At 47.5% G+C, this 12,954-nt stretch overlaps 1 protein-coding gene across 9 annotated transcripts in view; it reads left to right on the top strand.

The window, feature by feature from the left end:
- LOC120758131 (contactin-4) overlaps positions 1-12,954 on the top strand; it is a 264,846-nt gene that overhangs the window by 213,823 nt on the left and 38,069 nt on the right. For all 9 annotated transcript variants that reach the window (XM_040076012.2, XM_058422177.1, XM_040076014.1 and 6 more), the window contains 2 exons: positions 402-531; positions 3,369-3,519. In XM_040076012.2, the coding sequence (XP_039931946.1) occupies positions 402-531; positions 3,369-3,519 (281 nt within the window). The remainder of the gene's footprint in view (positions 1-401; positions 532-3,368; positions 3,520-12,954) is intronic.

A 12,954-nucleotide genomic window follows, 5' to 3' on the forward strand; every position in this document is an offset into this window, starting at 1 on the left:
ACTCTGTGATTCCATGGAAATACCATTGTTCTAAGTGTTTCTGAGGATGGGGCTGGCTGTGCTGTGCCACTGTGGAACAGAAGTGCATTTCTTGCCCCAAGCTTATCTCCTTGAAAGCGATATTAATCTAAATGCTTTGGGTATTAAATCAATGAGGGGTCAAGGGAAAGTCCTCCAATTTAAATTGCATTTACCAACTCCTGTATTGGTTTTACCATTTAGTCTCTAGCCTGACATAAATTTGGCTGGCAGACAGATAAATTGGAGCATGCAAATTCTTCCCGCTACCGCTACTTCCTTTCGTCCACCTCGCTATAAAATACAGCACGGCATCCCCTGGGTGTGTGCTCTGAGGAGGCATCTCCCTGCTCATTTTGGAGTTTGTTTTGCTGTTCCTCCAGGGCAGAGTGCAGCTGGAGCAGGGCTCTCTCACCATTCCCAACGTGAGCCTCTCGGACGCGGGGATGTACCAGTGCGTGGCGGAGAACAGGCACGGCGTCATCTTCACCAGCGCGGAGCTCAGTGTCATCGGTGGGTTCACTTCCCCCAGCCCTGCAAACCTCCCAAAACCACAGGACCCTGCCCAAGCTGCTCCTGCCAAGCTGCAGCATCTGAGGCAGAAGGGGATTGTCGCAGTCCAAGCAGACGGGACCGTTGTTTCTTCGTGCGGAAAAGCCAAATCTTTATTGCACAGCTCGTATTTTTCCAGGATTATCAGAAGGCACCGTGTTAGATCTAACTGGTTAACAGTCCACTGACACTCAGCTCATTGGAGGGCAAATGGCATTTTGCGTGGCCATCAAATTTCCCAATTTCTAGATTTTTTACGTTTTTTCTTCACTGATTCTCATGGGACAGATTTCTTGTTTTTGCAGTTGCGAACAGCTCTATTACAAGAACAGATTGTTGTGCTAACTGATTCTCCTTCCTTTGATACTTTCACATGGGAACTTATGAGCTAGCTGCTCGCTTAGCCAGGGTAGCAGGGCCTAAACCATATTTCTACAAGGCCTTTCTTTTGTAAGGTATTTATGCAACAGGGGATCTTTGACGATTTGTTTTTAAGGAAGGTGTGAAATGAAAGCTTGAGGCAGTGGAGAGCAGAGAACAGATGTTTTTTACTTCATCCCATACTCCTCCAGGGGCTGGCAGGTGCATTCACTCTCCTGCTGGAGAAACCTGGGCATTGCCGCTCAGAACGTCCAGGACCATAAATGCCCGGTCCTGGCTGCAGAGGTGACTCTGCTCAGGACACGGTGACAAACCTCCTGTCTGAAGAGACCTTTCAGCAATCCAACAGCAACCAAAGTGCTCCCATCCCGAAAAAAAGGCTTCTTCTACCCCTCAGCTCTGTGCTCAGCTGCTCTGCTCCTCCCAGCTAAAACCAGGAGAAGCTCACATGAATCCAAGTGGGGAAACGCCTGCGGGGAGGGAGCAGAGATTACAGAGCCAGGATCTTCCCAGAGGTGCCAGTGCCGGGACAGGAGGTGCCACACACCAAAACCCTGGAAATGCCACTTAAAATAAGAAAAACTTCATTTTGAGGTTGGTTGGACACTAGAACAAATTGTCCAGAGATAGCGTGGCATCCCTGTCCTTGGAGAGTCTCAACATCCAACTGGCCACAGCCCTGGGCACCCTCCTGTAGCTGCTCCTGCTCGAGCAGGGGTGGGGTGGGACCGTCCCAGGGGTCTCTGCCAGGCTGCAGCTCAATCCCAAACCATGTTTTGTACGAGTGGCAGCCCTGGTCAGCACAGGGGTGGAGTTTCAAAGGGTTAAGCACAATTCCTGATCGCAAAATAAAGGTTTAGTTGCTCTCAAACCAAATGTTCAGCAGCAGCATTCCCTGATTTGCCCTGAAGAACAAAGCTCGAGGGTTTTTTCAGCTATGGGATTTTCAATTATTGGTCATTTTTTATCATCAGTGATAGATGCCTGCATGGAAAAAAAAATTCATTTGAAGGATTGTCTGTGTTGCTGTTGGAGAAAGGTACGATAATGCTCAATAAATTAGACTTCACAACGCTGAGATTTATTGGACATGAAAGAAATCGAAATGAACCCACTGATGCTTTTCTTGTCTATTTAAGACCTGATAAAAATGGACCTTTGGGAAGAAGGGAGATGTTTTCAGAGGAGGGAGTTTTAATCCTCGCTGGTGGGGACTCCCAGGGTGTCCCTGTGCCCAGCAGCTCCTCCTGTCCGCACAAAAAAAGCAGATTTTGGAGAGTCTGGTCTGAGAAACCTGTCATTTATTTGGCCAGCTTCTCACTTGGGTTCTGCAGCTCCGTTTCTGTCTGTCACAGGAAAAGCACCCAAATGGTGTCCTGCAGATAAATCCCTGTGCATCTGTGATTTAACTTGGCACATTTTGAAAGGAAAGCAGCAGGTTTGCCTTTTCACTGGAGTTTCAAAGCAGGGCAACATTCTGAGCCCCCCCCCTGGGAAATTTTAGCTTTTAAGCAGATCTGAGTGTTAAAATGGTTGTTTTAAAAGGTCCTGAAGTTAAGCACTTGCTACTAGTGGTGTTTAATCATCTCAACTGAGACTTGCAGCAAAATTAAGTGAAAGAGAGAAATGGAAAATTACAGACCGAGCTTTTCTCAGAGCGATTCTTCTCAATTATTTTTGCCAATTATCTTGCCTGGAGTCTTAAAATAAAAGCAGAATCCAGCGGTGCTGGACATTGTAAAATACGTATTTCGAGATGCAGTCTTGTCTTACAGAATTTTCAGGCCAAATGTTTAAAAAACAAATTGAAAAAAAAGTGAAATTTGGGCCTAGAGCGGGAAAAAATAAGGTCATTAAAATCCCCACTTGACAGAAAATAGGTGTCAATAAATTAAATTCATTACTCCTGAAGTGGCACAGGGAAGTTGTGGCAGCGCTGAGAAATGAGCTCAGAGTTTCTAAATGTCAAATGACGACATTTTGAGCGTCACAGAATAAAACCCACGGTGAGCAATTCCTGTGTCTCACAGAAGTGATGATATAATGATATTTGATATAAATAATAATGCATTTGGTTCTGAGTGCATTGGTGTCCTCAGGATGTCTCCTTTAATTCTGGAGCGCTTTACAAAGCCAGTGCTGGTTTCAGGGATTTTTTATAGTTTTATATAGTCTTTATATTTACTGTTTTCTTTTAGCTGAACACACATTTTTAAACAAATCAAGTATTTTTAACAGTGAAAGAAGCACTCAGGTGTCTCTTTGCCCCATCCAGACATCCAGGTAGTTTCATAACATCCAATCATTTAGGAATTGTGAGTGAGGAGCAACCCTGGAATTCCGTAATGTTCAAATGAGCCTGACTTTGTTTTTTCCCGAGGGAATTCTGATCTGGTTTGTGTCGATTTTGCTTTCAGCCATCGGTCCAGACTTTTCCAAAACTCTGCTGAAGAAGTTAACCCTTGTTAAAGTGGGTGGTGAAGTCATCATCGAGTGCAAGCCCAAAGCCTCCCCCAGACCTACTTATTCTTGGAAGAAAGGAAAAGACATCCTAAGAGAAAATGAGAGGTAATGTCTTAAAGTAACCACTTCTTCCTTCCAGCTAACCCAGGGACTTTCAGCAATCAAAGCTGAATTTGTCATTAATAGCTTTGCAAAAATGACTTGCAAATACGTGAGGAAACAGCCTGTGTTCAGTCCCAAGGAGCTGGGGGTGAGATTCCTATTCCCACGGTGCCCATCCCATCTCTGCCTGCTATCAAAGCAACCCTGCCAAGAAGCTGATAAAGATGCACTCCAAAAAAAACTTAAGTATTTTGCCTCTGCAGTGCTCTAAATAACTGTTTTAAAAAAAATTAAAAAATAGATTCCCAGGAGATAAAAGCCTCCACTGCAAATTGCACAGCTCTGGAACATTTCTCAGTGTCCTGCAAACAGGAATTATTTGGGGGCAATAATTAATTTGACAGTTCTACTGCCTGACTTGAAGGTGGTTTTCTCAGACTGGCCAAATGATTTCTTTCTTTTTTTCTTTTTTTTTTTTTTTTTTAAATTCAAAAGCCAGCTTTTCAAATCCTCCTCTGTGGTATTGATTTGTTGATTTGTTGTTGGCTGTGTAGAGGTGTGGTTGTGTCATGTGCACAGCACCTGAGAGCAGGACACAGAAAACTGTCCTTGACACTCCTCCAGAACGTGATGTGGCACTGGGATTGATGGGGAGAATCCTGTCCTGTTAGTAAAGGTCAAAACCCAGAATTTTTTACCTTTAAAAGCTTTAATCTGTTAGAGCTGTTCTTTTATCTCAGGGAGATTAATCTTGCTCCGTCCAGCCTGTCACATCCATTGAAATAGAGACTGTGGCAGTGTGTCTGAGTATGCACAAAGCTCCAGTTCATTTGGAGCCAGATTAAAATACTGAACCCCCTGTTTCTGCCCTGTTCAGCTCCTTTCCCTGATCCTTGCAAAGCTGTTTTCTGTGGGCTGTTTGCTTGGGATGAAAGGAGTTGGTGATCGATGACACAAAGCTTCCTTCAGCAGGCAGGGCACAGAGCTGCTGAGGTCAAAGTTGTCATAGATCAAGGTGCAGTGGTTTTTAAAACTCAAATAACCTGCTCTGCTGGGAAGGCTGAGCTGGAACAGAGACTGGGCAGAGCTGGAGAATAAAGCAGATATTTATTGAAAGGCCTCCAGGATCCACCTTGGGCAGGACAAGAGCCTGACCAGGGCTGCACCCAAGGTGGAACCAAAATGGTCCCAAAATGGACTAAGGGTCACGAGGTCTCACACTTGGATCAGTTTTGGTCCATTTGCACTTTGGGGTTGAATTGTCCCATTCCAGCTCCAGGCTGTGAGCTCCCATCCTTGTTCCTCCCTCCAGCCACCCTTGTTTGTGCTTTTGGGGCTGGAAGTTGTCCTTGGTGTGCAGCAGGAGCAGGATTTGTTTTGTGTGGCTGCTGTGTGCAGAGAGCTGAGTGACCCCGAGTGTGAGCTCAGAGCTGCACCAGGGCAGCACAGGACTCGAAACACAGCGAAGATGAAACTGAAGGCATCAAGGGTGGTGCTAAGGGTGGCAGTGTTTGGTGCTGGAAGCTTTGGGGTGTCAGCCCCAGGAGGTCCCGTCTGTGTCCCCGTGCTCGCTGGCACAGTCCGTGGCTGGATGTGCTGCTTGCTCTGAGGCTGTTCCCCTTGGCACAGCACAGTTCCTGCTCCTCATTTTAATTTGGGAGTGGGGCTCCCCAGCAGGGCTGGGGCAGTGGTGGGAGGAGGGCGGTGGGCACACCCTGGGCTCGGGGTGGCAGTGCAGTGGCAGTGCCAGGCTCGCTGCTCCTGCTGAGCCACAGCCAGGAGCCTCCCACCTGGGCACCCGGCCCTGGATGGCAAACCAGACGTGAAATGTGCCCAAGCAGGTGTGAAATCTTGAGCTCCTCCAGCCCAGGGGTTTTCCAGCCAGAGGGATCATCCAGCAGGGATTACCTGGCAGTGTTGGAACGGTGCCTTGGCACAGGGACCTGCTCTGCTCTGCTCTGCTCTGCCACACCCTGGGCTGTGTCTCCTGTGGGTGTGAGGGTGCTGGATCCTCAGCACTGCCTTCATTCAGCAGCCCAGCCCTGCAGTGTGCACCTGGAGACTGAAATGCACAATTAGGGAATGACATTGTCTGCTGTGTGAAATGCACAATCAGGGAATGACGTTTTCTGCTGTGTGAAATGCACAATCAGGGAATGACGTTTTCTGCTGTGTGAAATGCACAATCAGGGAATGACGTTTTCTGCTGTGTGAAATGCACAATCAGGGAATGACGTTTTCTGCTGTGTGAAATGCACAATCAGGGAATGACGTTTTCTGCTGTGGTCGTGGCACTGCTCATCAGCTCCGTCTGCCTTCACGGGCAGGAGGGGCCAAGGGCCTGAGCTCTGCTTAATTCTGCTTAATCCCGCTGTATTTCTGCTTTCTGTGCTGGCTGAAATGTCACTCCTCCCTGCTGTCCCAGGGGACAGCAGCAGTGCCTGGAGCCCAGCCCCAGTATCTCCCTACACTCCCAGTTGTGCATGCACTTCAAACAAGAACTTTCTTGGCTGCCAGAAAAAAAAATCTGTTGAAATCTAGGAAGAAAGATGCCAGGAAAAGCTGCTGCTGCAATCTCTTCATCTGAGACAGGAAACAGCACTTTTAGACAGGCGTGGGAGAAGAAACTTCAATGAAATCTCTGCTTAAAGTGACATTAAAGAGTCCTGCGAGTACCAGAGAGGCACATGAACATCTGGGTCCTCCTCCAGCCTGCAGGTTGATCACGTGAAGGGTAATCAATATAGATGATCCTTCCAATTCCAGGTGCGGCTAAAAGCAGCGTTCTTGTGTCAGTGCTTGCTTGGAATGCTGATGCTCAGCCTGAAGGCTGCCATGGCAATCACTGCAGAGTTTCTCCTGGGGCTTCCCTGGCTTTTCAGCTGGTGTGGGATGTTAAATTCCTTGCTGGAGACACTGTGCGTGGTTTTTGCTGCTGAGACTCCGGCTCTGGAGGCTCCTGCTGTCCAGGAGGGAAAACAAAGTGTGTTCAATGTTTGCCCAGAGAGCAGAGACTACCACGGTGAAAAAAATGAAAAGAGCTTTATCGGTTTAGGTTTCGTGTTCTCCTCTGGAGGCTGAGGTAGTGTGTGCTGCACCTCTAATGAATCACATGGCCTGAGGGCATCTCGTACTGGTGGTTGAGAACTGTGCAATTGTGTTATTAGGAATTCTGCCCTGGGGTACAATTATATTATTGCAGTCATTAAAGGCACTTCATCTCCATAATAATGGAAATCCTGCCTTGGAGGCCCAGCTGAGTCAAAATGCTGCCGGGGGCCTGACGCCACAAGGTGAATTTGATATAGGAACAGCTCTAGCACAGATATGGATGCATTGCAAACGCTGTTTGGAAACAAAGACTGTGTCTGTGTGGGGAGAGCACAGGGATCATTTTCCACCCCTGATCTTCCCTTCACATTCCCGTGCAAAGCGAGTGTTACGCTCTGTGGGAAAGGTCTTCAGTCCTGGTGCTGCCGCTCCTCTCAGGGCCACGGGAGAGCAGGAGCAGGTGAGGCACCATTAAAATCCGCCTGTTCCCAGGAGAGGCTGGCTCAGGAGCAGGGGATGGATGCCTTGCTGCTGGGGATGGCCCCCGAGTTTTCCACAGGGCTGGTGTCCCAGCAATCCCGAGGGCTCGGCTGTGGGAACAGAGGCGTTTCACATCAGGGCTGGCATGGTCCTGTGGGACAAACTGGGGCTTTTTGTCCCTCCACTGAACTGGCTTTTAATAACCTGCCACCAGAGGCTGTTCAGTTAGAGCATCTTAAGGAAATTCCTCCTGGAATTGGTCAAGGGATGTGTGTTACCTCGACACGCAAAAGCAGTCACACGGAGAGAGAGGTTTCGCAGGGCAGAGGTCCTTCTCCGATCCAGCTCAAAGCTGAGACCGGGCGGAGAGAGAGCCTCCTTGTTTATTTCTTACTTTATATACATTTGTGGGTCTAGCAGAAGGTTGGCTTTTAGAGTTTTCACCTCTCAAGCCAACTGGCCAGACCAGCCGTCAGTTACAGTTGTTTTCAGGTTAGAAATATGCCAACAAAGGACAGAGAATGAAAAACAAAGGATTTGTTTATGTTACATCTGTGGGAAAAAGGTAGGACTGCTTTTAATATTGTACAGTAACTAAAAAGATCTGACTCCATTTTATGAAAAATCAAAAGGCTATAAAAAACTCAGAGAAACCAGGGTAACAGATGTGTGTTACTCATATGGAGTGATTTTGCTGGAGCAGAGTGGACATAATCCTGGGCTGCGTACTGCAGGGGGACCTGCCTGAGCAGGGAGGTTGGATGTGATGGCCTCCAGTGATCCTTTCCGACCTGAACCGTTCTGGGAGCAGCACTGGAAGGGGCTGTTCAGCCCTGCAGGGTCTGCATCGCTTCCCCTGCAAGCCTCCCCTCTCTTCTCAGGTTGTCTTTTGGACTTAGGCAAAGGGCTTTTGATTTGCATGCCATAATGGCAGTAATTCCATTTATTTATTCCTCGCAGGGTGAGAGACAGGGACATCTCCCAGAGGTGAAGCTGTAGTGTAGTGTGGTTCAAGGGCAGATTCACATTTCTCACGTTCCTCCACAGCTTCCCTCTTTTCCCATTCTCCTTGGCTTCCCAAGAGCAGAAAGAGTGCAGGAAAACCAAAACAACCTTTATTTAAAATATGTACACAACGTCTTAATTCCTAATCTTCTCCTAGAGCTATTGGAAGTTGTATTTACCCTGCCACCAGACACATACTCAGGCTGGAACAGAAAAATAATTGTACTTTCAAGCCCCAAAACAAATTGCCCTTCTCTCATTCTTCTTCATGTAAAGCCCCTACATCATTAGAGCTGTTTCTTTTCCACGAATGTACAGCGCCTGCATTGCTTATACAGTTTAATTGTAAGGAAAGAAATGCATAAAAAAAAACAAACTATGTTTTGTGCTGGTAGCAAAGAATATGAAAGTGTCCAATTAAACAGCCATTCCCTGTGACTTGTGTAACAGCAACATCTGTTACCTTAATTAAACAAGTTTCTGTACAAAGGGGCCCTCTTGGTGCACTTTGTCGGAGCAGGATCTGACCCAGCCACTCCAGGCCCGCTCCCGATCCTCGTGGAAATCCTCCCTGTTGGTCCATTATCTCGCAGTCCTGACAGGCTCTGTGATGTGTGAGCTTGCACACGCAGAGCCACAGCACTCACAGCAGGAACATTGTTATTTTTTGTGGCTGAAAACCAGCAGAAGCACAGGGAAGCAGCACATGGTGGCATTTTCCAGCCAGGGAAGCATTTGGAATTGTGAGGAGTGCCCGGCTAACTCAGTCCTTGTCAAACAACACTGAGGAGAGAGAACTGCACTTCCAGACAGCTGCTGTGATTTGTTACCCAAGGTGCCTTGTCTGCTCCAAGATTTCAGTCATTTGGGTCTGGATTTTCCCAGGTATTTCACTCTTCTCTCCACCGTGGCCCGGAGTCAGGACAGTAGAGGAGGATAACTCGGTTTGCAGCGTCGTGAATAATCCCAGAACGGTTTGGGTTGGAAGAGACCTTAAAACTCATCCTGGTGTGGATGCCATGGACACCTTCCACTATCCCAGGTGGCTCCAAGCCCCATCCAGCCTGGCCTGGGACACTGCCAGGGATCCAGGGGCAGCCACAGCTGGTGTCCTGGTAACTTCTGGGAAGATGATGAAGGCTCGAAACTGGGAAGGAGCAGTGGCAGTCTGACAGAGCTCAGGGCTGTCCATCCCTCCCTCAACAAAATCCCAGCCAGAGCTCCCTGAAATCCCAGCCTCCTGGGAAGGAGGGACACCAGGCAGCTGGAGCTGGAGAGCCTCTTGGATACGTCCATACACAGCTGTGCCTCCAGGCTTATCGATTTGGCAGGGCGTGTTGATTTGTTGGGAGAGAAGAACATCATCCAACGCAGGCACTGCAGCTGCTTTGGAGAGGAGCTGAGGTCCTGCCCTGGGGACACTGAGCTGCTCCCTCCTGTCCGTGGTGCCCTGGCTGGCACGGAGCCACTGGGAATCAATCACCAGGTAAAGCTCAATCCCTTCTCCAGGAGCTGGAGTGATTCTGGCCAAGGAAAAGCAGAAAAGCTCCCACTTGATTTTTTTTTTTTTTTTTTTTTTTTTTTTTTTTTTTTTTTTTTTTTTTGCTACCCTCTGCACTTCAAAACTGTCAAGTAAGTCTTGTCTCCCTGAAAGAGTTTAGTCATGGTTTTCTCAAGAGTTCACATCCTCAGGACTTCATCATAAAAATTCCTGTTATAAAATAATACTGAAATGAGGGGAATTTTAATGTACCCATGTTGATACCACAGCATTTTGAGAAGCAAAAATGGTAAAATTGAGCAAGAAAAGCTTCTCTCCAATTCTTCCAGCATGTCTTGAGTACAAAAAGTTGTATAAATTCCAGTTTTATATTTGTTGCCTCAAACTTCCTAATTAGTGCTTAATTACTTTAAACAGCCAGAAAGAAAATGGCAAGAGGACAGACAGCACATCTTTCCCAGGCTGGTGCCAGGGTACAAACCACGGTGATATTTTTATCCTGATTACTTGAGAGATGAATTGCCAGCAGTGTCTTTTGGACACGCAGCCTAGCGACACTTCAGCAGAAAAGAAAACCTCAAAGGATGCTTCCCATCATTGCCTCGCGTTAATTGTGTTGACTCTTTGTATTTTTATTTTTTGTTTTTTTACATAAAGCACCTGTGCAATTTCTTGAAGGCAGACAGGTAACCAAACCATCAATAACCTGTCGGGTTTTCATTACATCCTGCCCAGGTGAAATGAAAAATGACACCCTGCAAATGGCTTTCTGAAAGTTTGAATCGACAGCGCAGCATTCATCTTACTTTGCAAAGACCGTGGCACGAGATGGCTCTACTTCATTGCAACATCTGAAATAACTGACTTGTCCGCTCCTTTTAGCCAATTTTTCTGCAGAAAGAGGTTAAAATGAACAGGGAAGCCACTGGATTTGGTGGTCAGAAGTCTTGGAGAGCCGTTGTCCTTGACGGCCTCCCGTTCACAGGCTGTTTGCCGGCAGAAGCTGGTTTTAGCTCTGGGTTGTTCTGGAAGACCAGAGGCAGGCTGGATTGGGATTTGGAGCAGCCTGGTCTACAGGAGGTGTCCCTGTCCATGGCAGGGCTGGCACTGGATGAGCTTTAGGGTCCATCCCGTGAGTCTGTGATCACCTTTTAGCACTGAAAGGGCTGTCCAGCCCAGGGCAGGGGTGGAGTCCCCATCCCTGGAGGATTAGAAGGATGTGGCACTTAAACACAGGGGTCAGTGGTGGCCTCGGCAGTGCCAGGTTAACAGTTGGACTCAGTGTTCTTAGAGGGCTTTGCCTAAAAATGATTTTATGATTCTGTAAATGTTTCCAGCTAGAGGTTACCTGAGAAGGGTTAGAGATTTATGTAGAATCCAGGTTCAGTGCTGGTTTGTTTTGTATGCATCAATAGTTAGGCTGATCCCTAAAATTTTCATTTCTTCCATCTGCTCCTGTAGAAGCAGGAAATGATTTCCTGTTCCCAGCCACAAACTGTTGCCGAATGCTCTGACAAGTGCAATCCCAGCCTCTGCCAAGTTTCAGCTGGCTCTCCTGGAAAGAGCCTCTCCCTCACGCCGTGACACAGCCTCCTGTAACATCAGCAAGCTGTTCCTGTTTCCCCAGCAGATTATTTGCAGCGTGGTGTCGTTGTAGTGCTCAGTGGAACACGTGTAGGACATGGCTGCTGCCTGTGCTGCTGCTGGAGCCGGCTCAGAACCGTGCTGGGACCAAACCTGCGGGGCTGCTGTGCCCCAGAGGGGTCAGGAGAAGACAAAAGGCTCTTCCCTTGGTGCTTGTGTGTTAATTTCAAAAGCAGAGTTCTGCTTGCAGAGGTGGAGAGGGAGAAGGACCCAGAGCTCTGTTCCGGAGGCATCCGACCTCCAGAGCACAGCGAGATGTGTCCTCTTAAAGGTAGGATGAAGATATCCTTAAAAGAAATGTGTCACAGGGGGTCAAGAGAAATCATCAGGCTTTCACCTTGGTGCTTGAGTGTTAATTTTAAAATCAGAGCTCTGCTTGCAGAGGTGGAGGGCGTGAGGGATCCAGAGCTCTGTCCCTGAGGCATCCGACCTCCGGATCGCAGTGAGACGTGTCCTGTATTGACATCCTTAAAAGCAGGATGAAGATATCCTTAAGAGAAACCTGTCAAAAGGGGTCAAGAGAAATCATCGGGCTTTCACCTTGGTGCTTGAGTGTTAATTTTAAAATCAGAGCTCTGCTTGCAGAGGTGGAGGGGGTGAGGGATCCAGAGCTCTGTTCCAGAGGCATCCGACCTCCGGATCGCAGCCAGACGTGCTGACATCCTTAAAAGAAATGTGTCACTTGCTGCTGTTCCTGCTTCAGGTCTCTCATGGTTTTATGATTATGAAATTCATCTCTGGGTGCTGAACACGCAGATACAAATTGTCCCTCCCTCTGCGTAAAGCTGCTCCAGGAAGGAGCTAGTGCCGCCGTCGGAGGGAGCAGGATGGGGTTTGCTCCGCGGTGAGCACACCCGCAGCCACTGCTTCCCAAAGAAATGCCTGTCACCAGGCTCCTGAATGCAGTTTGGGATTGATGTGTAACTTCCTGCTTGTAATCCAGCGAGAAAAAAAAAAAAAAAAACCACTGATAATGATTTTAGTACGTCTGTAGCGTTTTGAGGGGAAAAATTATTATCAAATGTTTCTTCTCTTGGGTGTTTTTATGGCGAAGAGCAAGCAGGTAATGATTTTACAGTTAGGGCCATACTCTGAGATGCACTTTCAGAATCCAAGGAAATCATTACATGTCCAAAGGGGAGGAAGGGTTCCTGAGGAACATTTCAGACTCGGTGATCTTTTTGATGGCTATTCAGACATCATTTTGAAGTGATGTAAATGTGTCCCTGGATCTCACAAACCTGTTAATGTCCATTACATGCAGAGTGCGTAATTTCTCTTTGTACTTGGGGCATTTTTCGCTGGAACCAGAGGGAAAGATGTGTTATCTTTGAAAGGCTGTGCCTTTGGGCTTGAATTCGGGTGGTATCAGCTGGAACAAATAAGCTGAGAATGCATTTGCTGCCTCTGCTCTGATCTCACCAGCGCTCCCAGAAACGCTTTGTGTCAGCAGCTGATGCACCGAAAATCTTGCATGGATTTTTTTTTTTTTTTTTTTTTCTCATAAGAGAATAATTTTTACGAGCTCCACTGAAGTTCCCTTTGATTGTGGTGTTCCACAAACCTCCACAGTGTTTGCTGTAGGTAGAGGGTGGTGGCTTGTCCTTTTCAGGAAGGAGTTGTTGGCGTAGGTGTCTGGATGCTGCACTCCCAACACGATCCCTTGGATTTCCACTCTTCCTCTCCATGGACTAGAAGCTATTTAATTTCCATGCATTAGGCTACAGTCAGTGCCCTGGAAGAATGAGCACAGCAGA

Source organism: Hirundo rustica, chromosome 12 (assembly GCF_015227805.2).
Source record: "Hirundo rustica isolate bHirRus1 chromosome 12, bHirRus1.pri.v3, whole genome shotgun sequence".
Lineage (NCBI taxonomy): Eukaryota > Metazoa > Chordata > Aves > Passeriformes > Hirundinidae > Hirundo > Hirundo rustica.